General features: G+C 35.8%; 2 protein-coding genes across 4 annotated transcripts; one reads left to right on the top strand and one right to left on the bottom strand.

The window, feature by feature from the left end:
- The first annotated feature begins 16 nt into the window (after positions 1–16).
- Positions 17–6,742, top strand: LOC136219890 (uncharacterized). 3 transcript variants are annotated; one of them, XM_066007471.1, is made up of 9 exons: positions 17–344; positions 855–1,142; positions 1,424–1,480; positions 1,855–4,154; positions 4,237–4,506; positions 5,057–5,137; positions 5,232–5,343; positions 5,437–5,503; positions 6,358–6,742. In XM_066007471.1, exons 1-9 carry the CDS (start codon positions 227–229, stop codon positions 6,452–6,454), a joined length of 3,390 nt encoding a protein of 1,129 aa, XP_065863543.1. In that variant the 5' UTR covers positions 17–226; the 3' UTR covers positions 6,455–6,742. The 3 variants fall into 3 exon arrangements, with proteins under 3 accessions (XP_065863543.1, XP_065863541.1, XP_065863542.1); XM_066007469.1 differs by having other exon boundaries at positions 783–1,142; XM_066007470.1 differs by lacking the exon at positions 1,424–1,480 and having other exon boundaries at positions 783–1,142.
- A 778-nt stretch (positions 6,743–7,520) lies between these two features.
- On the bottom strand, positions 7,521–15,191 carry LOC136219891 (uncharacterized). Its single transcript, XM_066007472.1, has 8 exons — positions 14,836–15,191; positions 12,584–13,003; positions 11,207–11,327; positions 9,814–10,120; positions 9,291–9,363; positions 8,604–8,694; positions 8,282–8,361; positions 7,521–7,811 (listed from the first exon to the last, which is right to left on the bottom strand). The coding sequence occupies exons 1-8, from the start codon at positions 14,884–14,886 to the stop codon at positions 7,677–7,679; spliced, it is 1,278 nt and encodes a 425-aa protein (XP_065863544.1). The 5' UTR covers positions 14,887–15,191; the 3' UTR covers positions 7,521–7,676.
- Between the last annotated feature and the right edge of the window lie 738 nt (positions 15,192–15,929).

Here is a 15,929-nt window from a genome sequence, read left to right as displayed (position 1 = left end):
ATCTGTAACTAAGTTGTGTCAATTTTCCCTCCAAAAATTTCCCTCACTTTCTCTACCCTAAATTAACTCTGTCTGCCACCCTTTCTGAGACAAATTGGCGATTTTGATGTTTTCGCTTCAATTCCATCAATTTAATTCTGAGTTCTTATATTCTGTTGATATTCGCGGCCTCTGTAGGGTTTAATTAGCTTGGTTTTTCACTTCTTTCTGTTGACGAATTTGGGCGATGGATACTGGAGACGATGATGCAGAAATTAAACCAACCGAGGATAACTGGAATTACAATTTCAATCTAACCGATACTCAGCCAATCGATTCTCAGAATTTTCACACTTCGTTACCTGGTAAAGTTCTGGTTTTTCAGGGCATTGTGTTCGATTTAGGAAGTTCTTTTATTTATATATTTATTTTTATTGAACTCGAATATTTGATACGTATTTAGTGGATCTTATAGCGTGCAGTAGGCATGTATAAGTGTACTAATCGATTGTAATAAAATGATTCTTACGGAAGAGTTGAGATGTGCATCTAATTAAGTGTTGTTCTTTATAGTATCTTCCAATTTTCAGGTCTTAGCATGTTCATTTCAATTGGCAAAGAATTTTGGCTCATACTTCTAGTCTTTGTTCATTCATATTGCTTTCTCATATATTTTTTTTTTAAAGTAGTTGTTTAAATGTACTAATATATGCTTGCAAATTTGTGTGCTTTTATGGTCAAATATGTTCATTAACATCGAACACTTTTTTTGTGTGTGTATTTTCTATAACGATCATAAATAGGGGAAAAAGAAGGGGACTATAACCACATGCAATTTTGGCAAAGTAATGTACTTCTTGATGATACTGTTCCAGTTGAAGATGCATTTGAGACCCAAGCGTTAGATCTTGATGGTGAAACACAATTGTTGGATTATCCAGATTGGATTGAACATATGGATACTCAATTGTTAGATGAGTTTAACAGTGATGGTGAAGGATCAGATACAACGGCAGTTGTGGATGGTGATGAGGGGCTCGCAGATGTTGATACTTGTAGACGAGGCAATTCTGAATCATCAGATGTGGAGATGATTAGGCAGACTTCTTTGGAGCTTGAGAAGAACAAAATGGTCGAGGACGGTGAAGAAAATTGTTCTTCCAGTGAGTATTCTTCTTAACATTTGCAAGTTAAATTCAGCATAGGAGTCAAAAGAATTACATTAATTATGGTTTGGTATGAAAGCAGGATTTGCAAGGAAACACTTGTTTGTTCTATTTTCCTGAGTAATTGTGAGTTTTTTCAGTGGGTTGTGTCGTTGTGAAATTCTTAGTTTGAATTCATTGAAAATGTTATAGTTGAACTGAAGTAGGGATTGCAACAATAAGTTATTGAGTTTATCATCCTTGGAATCTAAAACTGTGATGCCCTCCTTGCATTTCAGGACTTCATGTTTCTACTGAAACTCAAACAATTGAAGTCAGCCAATCACCAAAACGTGGTTTGTCTTCTTTCCTGTCATTTATCATTCTATCTTGTCTTTTCTTGTATATTGTTATGAGATTTTAGTTTAATTTTTGCTACCATCTGTTGCTGCCCATCCAAGGACTTCAGTTTTTCGGTGGAGCATTGACTAAGAGATCATTTGTTATTTTGTACACAAGGAATTAAATTTTTTAATTGGAACAAAAATAAGTTTGCTCATTAAGAACTATAGGTCCAAATGACTGGTAGCTAGTGGCATGTACAATGTTTGTTTATTTTCTCTTCTTTTTCTTTAATTGTTTCTTTATAGTTTAGTGGGGAAGTTTTGAATTTATTTAATAATCTTTTTATGCAATACTTGTCTGTTCATTCTGAAGTTTTGTCCTTCAGGTTCTGTTCAAAGATTTACAGCAGTTCGTGCAGCATCTTTCCGGGCCTCTGGTTTAGCAGCTCGGAAAGCCGCTTCCGGGAAAACCAACAGTGGAACTTGTTCTGTTCTCACTGATAATCAGAATTCAGAAAAACAAGCTGTCAAAAGTAATGGGACAGAAATCTTGGAGGAAGCCGATCAAGTATGTGATACAGGAGGATACAATGATGAAGTAAAGGGACTGATTAATGGGAAAACCACTGAGATTGGCAATCCTACAGTGGGAAAACTCTTTTCTGGGGATTGCTTTGTTGAAAAAGAGATGCTTCCTTCCATGGATGATACTAATGTGGGCGGGAATGAAATGCTTGAAATGCCAACTTCTGATATTGAAGTGGCAGGGTTGAGCTATATTGACTCCCAAGAACCCGGAGAGTTAACACAGGACAACGCACTTGCCTGTGTAGAAAGGTTGATCGAAGAGAACAAGGTTTTGTTTGATGAATACGGTTTGGGAAATAGTAACAAGGGAAAATCAAATCTTCCATTTACTGCAAAAGGGCCGCTAAGTTTGGCCAGGAAATCCAACCAAAGAGGAACATATGTCAAATCAACAGTTTTTGACTGGGATGATGGACGAGAAGATGAAGGAGGAGGAGATATCTTTTGTAGAAGGAAGGAAGAATTTTTTGGCAGTAAAAGTGTTGGTAAAAAATCAGTCACAAAACGACTGAAGGCCGCAGGAAATCAAGCAGATGGATGTAGAGATAGTAAAGAAAAATCGTATGTCCAGGATGAGATAAATGTTCATTCTGATTCAAAGATATCAGTGGATAGTTTAAAGCTGAATGACAAGAAAGCATCAGAAGATAAACTGACCGTTACAAAGAATCTTGTTGATGAGTTCGGCGAAGAATGTAACAGAACAACTTCAGTGGGGCAGTTGGATGCTGTAGAAGAGCTTACTGTGGGCTTGGACACTCAAATGGCTGCTGAAGCCATGGAAGCCTTGATGTATGGGGATGGAATTGCCAATTCTGATGCTAATTGTGTGGCAGGAAATACGAAGAACTTAAAAAAAGGATACACGGGAACCAAAGCTAAAAGGAGTTATGAGAAAAAACGGCCTTCTACTGAAGATGGAGATATTGGGGTTGCTACAAGGCAATCTAGGAGAAAAGTGGTTGGAGCAAAGACAAGAAAACAACCTTTAATTTATAGTCAGAACCAATCTGAGAAAGTTAACTACAAGTTCTGTATGAATGGGGTTATGACTAGAAGAAAAAGGGCGAAAGCAGATGCAGAAAACCATAGGATAAAGATGGTGGATAAACTGCCACCTAAAATGGCAGGACCGCTTGAAAGCAGCACACTTGATGATGTTGGTGGACATGAAGGAACTGCTTTAGTTGGAGCGTCTGTTAGAAAACGGAACTTGCCAGAAGAATTTGCTCCTGTTGCTTATCAAACAAGGCAAACTTCGGTTGTTTCTAAATTAAAAAGTGCTGAAATTGTGCACAGTGAGGCTGCTGAGGTGTTGGATACTAAAGGGAAATCTTCTGATTTGTTTTCCATTGAAAAGTTGAAATCAAAATCAATAACTACTACTGATGGCATCAGTTGTCCAAAACGAAGAAGATCTTGTCGAATGTTGTCAGGTCAGCCTAATGATTCTGATAACTTTGATGCTCAGTCTAAGCCATCCGATCACCTGGGGAATGTGGGGAAGTCTGTGAGTATGCACACAAGGTCACAGTGGAGTGCTAAATCAACCAGGTCTGGCGATTTAAACACAAAAAGGTATACACGCTCCTCTGCAACAGCTTGTCCAGACTTCTCTTCTGCGTACTCAAATTCCAAAGGTGAACCGACAGCACAAACTGTAGAGGACCGTCGTGCATCAAAGGAGAATGGGACAAAGATTTCTCAAGTTCAAAGGAGATCAAAGGAAGTACAAATACACGGTAGAACGAAAGATGCATCCTTATCACCATCTGCTCAAGATGAAGCGAAGGCAAGTTCAGTTAAATCACCAAGGAAGGCAACTGAACCATCGAAATCAACATGTACTTCCCCCGTTGAGTTCATGACCCCTGTGAATGCTGCATCACCTGTCTGTGTTGGCGATGAATATTTGAAGCGATCATGTAAGAGAAGCCTGTCAAACTCTTTCGTCAGGAAAGAAATTAGTAGCTTATATGACACAAGGCAAGGACCTGTTTCTGTTCCAAAAGACACAAGGAAAAGACGAGATTTAGCTACTGTTCGAATCTTATTCAGCCAGCACTTGGATGATGATATAATTAAGCAGCAGACTAAGGTAGTTCCCTATTTGCTCAAGCACTTAGGTATGATGATTTAAGCTGTTTTAACTATACATTGTATTATGGATCGTCTTGCAGATTGCAGACCGGCTTAAAGTTTCCATTGCATCCTCTATAACAGATGCAACACACTTCATCGCTGATAAATTTGTGCGGACAAGAAATATGTTAGAAGCAATTGCTTCTGGCAAACCAGTGATAACACATTTATGGCTTGAGAATGTTGGATGTGCTAACTATTACATTGATGAGCAAAAATACATATTGAGGGACATGAAAAAGGAAAAGGAGCTTGGATTTAACATGCAAGTTTCATTAGCACACGCATGTCAGCATCCACTTCTGCAGGTACTTTTTTGGATACTTGGCCAAATAATTTGATTAGCCCCTTGAACTCTGGAGATATATCATTAGCCCCTGAACTTGCTTAAAGTGAGCTATTGACCCTTTGAACTTGTTAAAATGACATATTGGTCTCTGAATCTCCACTTTGCTCTGCCATGTAGGACTTAGGGGGTTAATCATGTTACTTTAAGCAACTTCAAGAGGCTAATTAGTTGTTTTCAAAATTTGGGGAGCAATAAGCTTTTTTGGCCAACTTGGAGGGGCTAGGGATGTATTGGGCCCTATGTTGCACGGACACTTCTAGTTAGTAGCGTTTCTGCATTTCGTACCCGTGTCCGTGTCCATTTCGTGTCCATGTTTATTTTTGTTTGTAGGCTATTTTATGAAGGTTATGTTTTAGAAATAACGTTTCCCGTGTCCGATTCCGTGTCCATGTGCATTTCCGTGTCCATGTCCGTGCAACATATTGGGCCTACTAATTTTTTTTCTCTTTCCTTTTCCTATTTAAACTTGGTTCCTTAGGCCAAATTAGTGCTAAATAATGTTTCTGCAGGGTCGAAAAGTTCTGATCACTCCTAATACGAAGCCTAGTAAAGAAATAATTGCAGGTTTGGTCAAAACAGTTTGTGGCCAGGTATTTACTGTTATATATGTTGGTTGATTTAACTTTTAATTATGTTTTTTGATTTTGTCTTGTGTAATATAATGTCTGGTGAAATGCTTGTCAGGCAGTAGAGAGAGTTGGCAGATCTGCTCTAAAGGATGAGACAATGCCAGATGATATGTTGATTTTATCTTGCGAAGAAGATTATGAAGTTTGTGTACCTTTTCTTAAAAAAGGTTCTAACACTTCTACTACTTTTTTTCTCGTCTCAATATCCATATAAGTAATAGATAGACTTTTAATGGGATTTTATACCTTTCATCTATCAGGGGCAACTGTTTACAGTTCAGAGCTGCTACTGAATGGAATTGTTACTCAGAAGTTGGAATATGAAAGGTAGGTTCTGCCTTTACTGGAGTAGTACTGCTGGAATTCTACTTTCGGGTTAGCTTCGAACCAAAAACTGAAAACAAGAAAAACGAAACCTAACCAATTTATAGTTTGGTTCGCTTTGTATTTTTCATGTAGGTCAGTTTTCGGTTCGGTTTTAAGCCGACAAAAATAAAAACAGAACTCAATTCACCATTTTTAATAGAAAAGTTTCTAGAGAATTTTTTTTTTGTTTCATAATACATGACTTTTTATTCAATTCATGCACATTAATTGCTTTTTACCAAATACACCCTTATTTAAGTTGCCTTTTTTATTATTTTGGGAATAGATAAAAACTTATTAGTTGATGCAATTAATACAAGGGTAACAAAGTCTTTTAGTTAAAATTAATTACTTTTCTTAATTATTGTGTATTAACCTTAAAGACATCTATTGTGGAACAGAGGGAGTATTAAAATTGGACTACAAAACTCTAAGATCAAATTTATTAAAGAAGAAACAAAATCTGTTGGATTTATATCCGAACCAAACCGATTTAGTTCGGTTTGGACCAAACTGAACCGAAATGTGATTCATTTTAGTTCAGTTTCATAAATTCCTCTTTATTTGGTTCGTTTTTGTTCAGCCTAGTTCGATTTTTGAAGTGAACCGGTCCATGCTCACTCCAGAATAGGTGACTTGTCTAACTGCTATTATGCATGTTTGCTCTTGCTGAATGATACCTCTTAATTGAATCTAATTTTCAACCCAGACTTGTGGCCTTGGTTGCTGCGAAAACCACCATAGGATCCTCATCGATTGCATATTAAAGTACCTATAATATGGTTAGCTTTTCTAACAGACTTCTTGGATGACAGGTATCAGCTCTTTGCAGATCAAGTGAAGAGGACTCGTTCAACAATATGGCTAAAGAGAGGTGGAGGCAGTTTTACTCCTGTCACAAAGCCGAGATAGAGATAGTTTTTCGTCTCCATCGACCTTTCCTTGAGAATTTCTGCTATATTCCTAAAGCAACACACCCGACCAATTATAAGAAGGATATATGCCATTTCATGTGAAATAATTGCTGTTAAAAAAATAAGTGTGCACAAGTGCCATCAATTGATTAATCGGGTGTATTGCTCCGAGAGTATGGAAGAATTTCTCCCTTGCATTTTTTTATGTGATTTTTAATGAATTTCCTAGTGTGTCCTTTGTGTAAATATTTAAGCTTATATAATAAAAGCACTTGATTTGTAGATTTCTTTGCCATGTTACCTCGCTCCCCTTTTTCTTTTCTTCCATTTAACTAGTTAGAAGAGTTGAGTACTGAGTCTAAAATTCAATGCCATGTGCTTGAGAACTGGGGTATTGTTTTTTACAGTTGGATGTTGGCCTCAATAGAAATATTTGAAACTCTGCTGTTTTGGCAGGCGAAACTATCTCTATTAAGGATTGAGCATCTAAGATCAAGATTTTTGCTGCTGATATTTAAAGCCTAACCCATAGGAACCATGGAGCTGATAAAGTTCAACAAGAGACTCAAATCGGGCTGCTCTTTCGGGGAGGTTAATTCATGATATTCATGGTCATTAGATGGGGGGGCTATTTGCAAAATATTAGTTCGCTTTCAGGTGCCAAGGCTGAAATTTGGAGTGTGTTAGATTGTTTAATGTTTTGCGCAGTTCAAGGTTACAAGCAATTGATGGTTGAGATTGCTAGTCTTTATGTCTTCCATTAGATTCAAGAGAAGAATACTAATGTTAATATCTTTACAGTATAATATCTTTACAGGTGACAACTTACCAACGGAAGTTTCTGTCGCTAAACATAAAAGTCCCATCTATAATTTCTTTATATCCAGAATAAGTGCCAAATTTGATATTAATGGGAATTGGCGACTGAATTGTACATAATTGGATCTTAATTCCCCCCAAAAACTGTTTCTTATTAATTTTTATCCATCAATCAAACCCCAATCATTTGGCTCTGGTTCTGCCGCTGCTGTGGAAGTGGTCAGTGTGCTGAGCAAGAGCTGAAGTAAGCGAAACGAGATAATTTCCTCATGGAGAACAAAAATGTTAATGGTATTAATTACATTATCCATATTCAAGTTGATTTGATAATACATTTGAGAAAAGAAATATGTACACCATATGAATCCACCTGCAAATGCTTAAATATGAATTGCAGACCTTTATACCGGACTTGTATTCTGAGCAACCTCAACTCGCCAAGCATAATATTGAATGTACAATGAGTTGAGGATCATAGCTATCCCAAAACCCAAAACGGATGAGATCACGATAGCGTAAATCGCCTTCATTTGAAGCTGCAAAAACATATACGATACGGGATTTCATCAATTAAATGAATGATGAATAACTCATTTCAGTTTTCCAGTTAAAACCCTTCAATGCACTATTACTCATAAAAAAGAATCTGTATTAAGACTAAAGGTCAACAGAAAATAAGACTAAAGTTAAGGGACCATTACCGTTTTATTATTTCAAAATGCAAACATCAGTTATTTTATTGATACATAATGGACTTTTTGTAACCTTATTGAAACATTATCCAAACTTGAGTCATCGTCAGTATGATTTACCCGAAAATGATATGATACAGTAACTAGCAGCTTCTCTACTTTGATCATTCAGTGCCATTTATGCATAATATTATGTATGATTCATGAAAAGGCAGATATGATACAGTAACTAGCAGCTTCTCTACTTTGATCATTCAGTGCCATTTATGCATAATATTATGTATGATTCATGAAAAGGCAGATATGTCACTCACCAAGCTATATAGTAGGTGGACAAAGATGGCCACAAGTGCAAACTCAAGAGCAGCATATGTCCATATGTACTCTCTGATTGCTGCAAGTCATTGCATATAGTTAGGATTCTCGAAAGGAATTGTCTGGTCATAATCGTGTTATATGATCTATATACTATGCATAATTATATATGATATAAATGTCACAAAAATGGTAATCGTATGAAACGGATTGTGTCAGGCAGATTGTGTTTTGTAAATTGTGTTATCATGTCGGAAATTAACAGTTAAAGAGGGCAATCCAAATCAAAACAGCTTGTAAATTCTGTGAAACTAAGCTTACCTAGGATGACAGAGAAGGTAGATGCTAAAAGACCCAAAGTAAACGCAAATGGTGCAGAGATTATGATTGCATCACTCTTCATATCACCAATCTACAAAATTTACCAACAGAGTTAATATTTCTATGCTAAATTGCACTGAAATACAATTGAGGGTCCAACGTTAGAAGTTGGACCGATTTCAGATATCATTAATGGAGATCTTTCCTCAGTTATGAATCCTAGTATTCTAGTTCACATGTGCACCATGTTATTACTTCCCAGTAACAAATCAAAGACACCTATACAAACTTAGGTGGTATTGTGTGTATCCCACCTTGTCCGGATTCTTATCACGTATTGGACAAACAAATAAAAAGAAAACTCAAATATTCTTTCAGAGTGTAAAGGCGTTCCATCGTCAAACCTATTCTGAAATTGCAAAAACTACATAACTCTTGCTTTCTGAATCAACCTGAAACGCAACTGGTGCAGAACATGTGAATAAAATATTTGAGTTTTTTTAATGAAGTTTGATGTTGGCCTAGTTTGCCAACATTAGGTTCTCAATTGTACATTTATAACGTTAGGAAGAAAACTAACAACAATAAGGGCATTTTTGTACTTTACACCATATATATATATATCAATTGTAACCTGTAGTATAAAATTAAATCTGTTAATAGGCTTATAGAAGCAGGAAAACATACCAATAGCTGCTCCAGGAAGAAGAAATAGCATATGGTGCTAATTAAGACGAGCACAACAAAGTCCTGCCAGGCACTGCATCACATATAAATGAAGCAATAGGGTCAAAACTGGAAGAAATTAGAAAATCAAACATTTTATAAGCAACTGAATGTCAGGATAACTTGGAAGAAAAAAAAAAGTTCATTTTGAAAATTTGTATAAGGCGATCTTAAAAATATTAGAGATTTAATGAACATGCTGCCATTAGCATTGGCGCGGCCCGGTACACTACGCGTCTCCGCTAAGCGAGGGTCTGGGGAGGGGTCCCACCACAAGGGTGTGTTGGGAGCAAGCCTTCCCCTGCCATGCTGCCATTAGCATTGATCCACTTCTTTTAAAACACATTACATTCTAGGAACAAGTTTCCAATTTTTTTTAGAAGTACAGAAACACGACTCCAAACATTTTGTACAAGTTTCCCAGAGTTGTAGTTTCCAAAATGGACGGTTCTCCCAAATTGTTCAAACATGATTGATGTATTACCTTACTGATTCTGCACTCAAACGCTGCCTCTGATCATTCCTGTTATTTCTTTGAGCAAAGCTTGTCACTCTAAGCAAAGTTACTGGTAAGTTTTTAACCTCTAGGCCACAAACATCACAATTCTTGTTTCCCTTTGTGCTAAACCACTTAATAGCACATTCTTCGTGTACAAGTCGGAGGGCACCTTTACAACTGCACTCCATTTTTAATGTGTTTCTTTCTTCACATTCATCAAGACAAATCCTACATACAGCTTCCTCTTCAGGAATTTCTTCATCATCAACTTGTGGAGCAGAAGATATTTCATCTGTTTTTGGAAAAAGTAATTTATGTATCAGTCTCCTAATGTATACATGGCTAGCAGTAGACTATATGCGTGAACATACTAAGCTGCAATGGGAGAAAATAACGGAGCAATCACAAGGGAGCAATTAGAGGAGAAATATTAGGAATTAGTCATATAATTCATTCGGACCAACATGTGTAATTTAATGACAGTATCATAGCCTAGTCGAGCTTTTGGATTTTGGTTCATGTTTTGGATGTATGAGCTGAGTTTCTGTAAACAAAGGCCTAATTTATCTCAGAACGTACCTCAAAATTGGAGGATTTCCTCATATACACAAGCAACGAGAGATATCTAACACACCCTTCCTCACTCCTAGAACCATCCATAGGTGAGCTAACATTGAATATAAGGCTATGATATCATGTAAACAAAGACCTAACTCACCCCCAAAAGATACCTCAAAGAAGGAAGATTACCTCATATATACAAGGAGCCGCATAGCTTCCTAATTTAGCAATTTTGAGATATCTAATCTAATTTTCTTTTTCAGGTTTGCCTCAGACAACATCCTACTTCGGGTCTTCTCTAGAAAGCAGCCACATTTGGGTAGGCAGTTTCAAATCTGCCCCAGAGAGCGGCCACACTAACTCCGCCTTTTCTAGAGATGGTGTTTTGTCTCACCACATCTGAGCCTTCAATCACTTGTGGTCTTGTGATAATCTCCGGACGTTTCATATGGTCTCATCTCTCCTAACAACTAGTTGATGTCTTCACTAAAGCTACGCCAAGTTACCTATATTTGTAACAAGTTGGGCATAAGTGTTATCTTTGCTCCAGCTTGAAGAGAAGTGTTATGGTATGAACAAATGTGAATGTAACTAATTGTAATAGAATAATTTTACAAACAATTACAGGAATTAGTTTATTTCTCCACTTCCTATCATCATTCTTGTATATAAACTTTTTATCCGAGTAGTTCTCTCCCGAAAATAACAAGATATAATCAGTGATTTTCATATAAACTTCCAATATTACATGCTAAAAAAGTGTGCAAAGTAAAAACTGACATATATAATGGAGTTGTGAAAGGTATGAACTATATACCATCATTAGTATTTGTCTCGATATCCTCATTGCGAGTAGCGAAAGATAAAGACCGTACAATTACTAAATTTCTCCCGGATACTGAGAGGGACCTTGAAACAGTTTCCTGCATTGCTCCTTTCTGAACAAGAGGTTAGCCCCATAAAGTTAGTATTATCATTTATTAACATCTCTAAGTGGCAATTATGTACACGATCCGAAAATACGACATGAATTTAGTAGGTTAACATTTTATTGAACATATAATAGGTAATTTTTGGGTTGATGCAAAATTGACATGTAAATTTTTAAGTTGGGTGTTAGTCTTGTTAACTAAAAAATGACACGAATATTTAAAATTAGGATTAATTACATATAGATACCCTATGGTTTCGCCGATTTGCAGATGAGTACCTGCGGTATTTTTTTTTTTTTCAAAATCAGCCATGTGGTTTGCAAAATTTTGTATTTGGGTTCACTTTGTCAGGATTTGGCCGATAACGACCTCGAAATAAAGAATTTCAAGAGTTAAATGATATTTTAACCAAATTTAATTCTTGAACTTTTTAGATTTGAGGTCATTTAGGTGTTGTTTTTTATGAGAGAGAAAGCTAATGTTTAGAGAGGGAAAACTCCAAAAATGATGATTTTGAAAAATTAAAAATATGGTTACGCAGTAAAACAAAAATACAAAATTTTCATTCTGAGGTCGTTATCGACCAAATTTGGCAAAGTAAAACAAAATACAAAATATTGCAACCACAGTGTTGCTTTTGCAAAGAAAAATACTACAGGTGTCCATCTGTAAATCCGTGTAACCACAGGGCATGTACTTGTAATTAACCCTTAAAATTATTACATATCACCCTATTTAATAAAGGTAACAATAATACAATTATCACTTGAGGACATGACTCACATCTCCCATGTTTTTACATGTCGTCCTTAATAAAGATAGTAAAATTACATGTGACTCGTAAGTGTCAAAGATTATAATAAAAGTTATTATTGGGCCTTAACTCTCAACTTAGCTTTTGGTTCAATTGATTCATTGGTAGTAAGGTTTTGATAAAAAGATTTTGGGTCAAACTTTAGGTTGTCAAGGTTAACCGGCTAATAATGACATAAATAATTAGAAGTATTACTATATCCTCTTATTTTTTTAATGTTACATTTAATATATATATGACCCGCAAACACGACACATAATCAACACTAACCCGATTGAGTTGACACGATTATGGCATGGCATTTTTTAGGTTGTGTTACAGTTACTCATTTCACACTAACCCGATAATTGACACGACACTAACCTGATAATTGCTACCTCTATTCTATGCTGTAAGCCTTGATTTTTTAGCCTATAGCAGGCACCTGGAAGGGTATGATTTAACTTACAGTTGTTTTAGTAGATTCGCCAGGCATTCTTGCAGAGATAGGTGTGGAAACTGAAGGAGAAAAGTTTGATGCATGTCTAGCAGGAGGAAGAGAAGTACATCTTTGCCAGGAAAATGTAGATTTCAAAGTGGCCATAACAGGACTTTTTGGAGGCATCTCAGAGTCTGAATTGAGAAGAAAGCTTCTCTCACCATCGGGTAAAGCAGCTTTTTTCTTGAAGCTTAAACCTCGTAACAGACCACCAGATGATGAATTAGTAACTTTACTTGAATTCTGGGACTGAATTGGACCTTTTCCGCTTCGATTAGGGCCAAAACCTACAGGCCGAGGAGGTATTTGAACTGAAAGATCTAATCGTCTTCCGTTTGGTCCTAGAATTGAAGCTTCTCCACTTGAAGATTCCCCATGTTTTAGCTCACCCTGTAAGTGAAAACCATCAGTAGTCTGGTCAATGTATCCATAGCTACTGAACTATAACGCTACTAACCTCTAAACTTCATTTCTTGCATAGAAATACTTAAACTTTATACTGAACATTAAGTTCAAATGAACAAAAATCCATTAAATTTTTTTATGAAATGGTGATTTGGATAAGTTTGAATATCATGGACTTTTTTTTATCCATATCAATCACCTAAAATTATGATCAAATACCTATTTTCTCCTCATCATTTTCGTTAAACTTTTTAATGAGTTTTTGTTGATTGGACTTTAATGTTGAATAATAATGTAAAGTTTAAGGATTTTATGTCAAAGGACACAAAGTTTCAGCTCACCCTGTCAGTGAAAAAGCATCAGCAACCTGGTCAATGAGATTCAAGAACTCGGCATGCCAAAACACGCAAGTAAAATACATCCATGGCTTATGAGCTATAGCGCTACTAATATTACGGTCCATAAATTTCATTTATTGTATAAAAGTCTTTAAACTTTAACTTGCGTAACATTAAAGGCCAAATCAACAAGAATCTGTTAAAGAAATTAACGGAATGATGATTTGAACAAGCTTGACTACATCATTTACTCTCTTTTTTATCTCTGTCACTAAAAATTATGGTCAAATATCTATATAACCCTCATATTTTCGTTAATTTAACGGGTTTTCATTAATGTCAAGTATGTAAAGTTAAAGTACTTTTATGTCAAAAAATAAAGTTAATGTTAGCAGCACTATAGTTTAGGGGGCTTCAAAAATTAGGCTACTCTTATCTTCTCTCCCCTCTCTAAGTTCTTTTCCTAAGTTTCAAGCCATGAAATAGTACTTTCTGTAACAAATCTTAACCCATGACAAACATTAAGATATTCCTAACTGCAATTAGTTCACACTAAGCTGCTGCACATAGAAACCAGTCCGCTTCTAAATTTAGAAGTGCTAAAGTACTGACCAAATGTTCATCAGTGTATTATTATACACACCAAGACCATTTATCAACACTAAAAGGGCGGCCCGGTGCACTACGCGTCCCCGCTAAGCGAGGGTCCGGGGAGGGTCCCACCACAAGGGTGTATTTGGCAAGAAGCCACTCCAAGACTTGAGGTCACACAACAACAACGTTTACCGTTGCGCCAAGGCTCGCCCTCACCATTTATCAACACTAAGTTATCAAATTCGGACACGACAACACGAATTACAGACACAGAGACAATCCACTTAACACCACCCATTTGACATGATTATTATTTTTGTATCATTAATAGCATATACAATACGTTTGATCAAATAACACGATTATGACGCAACAACCCGTTTTTACACCACGAGACGAAAAAACAAAACCTTTTGTGCATGATACATAATATATAGTTCAGATTAAGGGTCAGAAATTGAGATAGAAACCAACAAAACCAATTGAAATATTGTTCTGTATTATTGATATGTCATCATCAACAAATCTCAAATTCAATTTATGCTACCATAACATAAGCAAATTCTTCATAGATATAAAGTTCAAGGAATAGGGGTTTGAGTTCAAAAAAATACTCCACAATAGTGATCGATCACAATTCTTCAAAATATCCTAAAACCCTGATTCGCTCTACAAACTAATAAACAAATACACGAAAAAACCCGGATCTTTTCCATGAACCCATACTCAAACATGACTGAAAAGATAATATCAGCAGTAAAATAAGTAAATGTAGATAAAGTTAGAGATTTTGAGCTATGTTTACCCAGAAAAGCAACATAATTTCATTTACCCAGAAAAGACAAGCCAATAAAAAAAGATGAACAATCTCAATTGAAGACTAACCTGCGAAGAAACCTCTGAAACTCCAATGGTAACTGCTTGAGTTGCTTGCATAATTAAGGGGGAATCTCAAAGACGCTGCTGCAAAATCTCAAGAGAGCAAAATCAAGAGGAGGAAGAAGGCAAAGATTGAGAGAAAAGGACAGTGATTAAACGCCGCAGGTTGTTTGAGTATTATTGTGGTAAATTGGGACTATTTTGGCGTCTATGGTTTAGTACAAAGAATAAAGAAGAATAATTAATGGGTATAAAGGCATGAGGTAATTGGAGTGGGAGAGTCAAGACAAGTCGCCTGTAAGATGACGACAATTGAAGTTTCTTGGTTGCTGCCTTGTCTACGATACACTTCACCACTTGAGGTTTTCTTTTGTCATCCCCGCACGGATCTACCTTCTCAGCCATACTTTCTCATCTATTGTAAATTATTAATTACAGTACTACCTTTCTTATTTTGGTATGCATTTCTTTTTTGGCCATTTTCATGCTTCTTTTTTTTTTTTTTTCTTTTGTTAGGAAGCCCATTTTCATGCTTATTTATTTTTGTCAATGGTGCTCATAAATTTTTTAGATTACTCTTGCAATAATACTCCTGACCAATGAATTTAGGACACATGTGTATATATATATATATATTTTCCATCAATCATGTTCATATAGTGGTATTTAAAATAATTTTTATTGATCGGGAGTATTATTTCCAGAGAGAGTTAAGGAAACTTTTTATTGTGTTATGGTCTAATGGATTTTTACCAATGAAAAAATGGCAATTGCTTATTTTTTACACCAATTGAGTGGTATACATCTTATAGGTCTATTGCACCTAGTTCATCATTACTTATAGATAATAATTATTAAATTTACATTAATTTAAAATTTGATGATTAATGGTTGTGTTTACGTTATCGTTGTTTATTATGTATTGTTATTGTTAGTTGTTGCTAATAAAAAGTTAAATATTAGTCATTTTTCTTTTTAAAATAGTTTGTTTTTCAATTCTAATTAAATACATTTTTAAGGCTTGTTTGGTTCATGGAATAGGGAGGGAATAGAATAACTATTCCTTAAACATTCCTATTCCAACATTTGGTTCAACTTTT

Source organism: Euphorbia lathyris, chromosome 2 (genome assembly GCF_963576675.1).
Source record: "Euphorbia lathyris chromosome 2, ddEupLath1.1, whole genome shotgun sequence".
Lineage (NCBI taxonomy): Eukaryota > Viridiplantae > Streptophyta > Magnoliopsida > Malpighiales > Euphorbiaceae > Euphorbia > Euphorbia lathyris.
Note: the sequence above shows the minus strand (reverse complement) of the source record. Positions and strands in the feature narration are given on the sequence as shown.

Excerpts from the sequence above, each read along its gene's own strand:
- LOC136219890 (XM_066007469.1), top strand. The coding sequence starts at position 227 with ATGGATACTGGAGACGATGATGCAGAAATTAAACCAACCGAGGATAAC. Across the intron at positions 4,155-4,236 it reads TAATTAAGCAGCAGACTAAG|ATTGCAGACCGGCTTAAAGT; the intron begins GTAGTTCCCTAT and ends ATCGTCTTGCAG. Across the intron at positions 4,507-5,056 it reads GTCAGCATCCACTTCTGCAG|GGTCGAAAAGTTCTGATCAC; the intron begins GTACTTTTTTGG and ends ATGTTTCTGCAG.
- LOC136219891 (XM_066007472.1), bottom strand. The coding sequence starts at position 14,886 with ATGCAAGCAACTCAAGCAGTTACCATTGGAGTTTCAGAGGTTTCTTCG. Across the intron at positions 13,004-14,835 it reads TTTCAGAGGTTTCTTCGCAG|GGTGAGCTAAAACATGGGGA; the intron begins GTTAGTCTTCAA and ends TTTCACTTACAG. Across the intron at positions 11,328-12,583 it reads GCGAATCTACTAAAACAACT|AAAGGAGCAATGCAGGAAAC; the intron begins GTAAGTTAAATC and ends CCTCTTGTTCAG.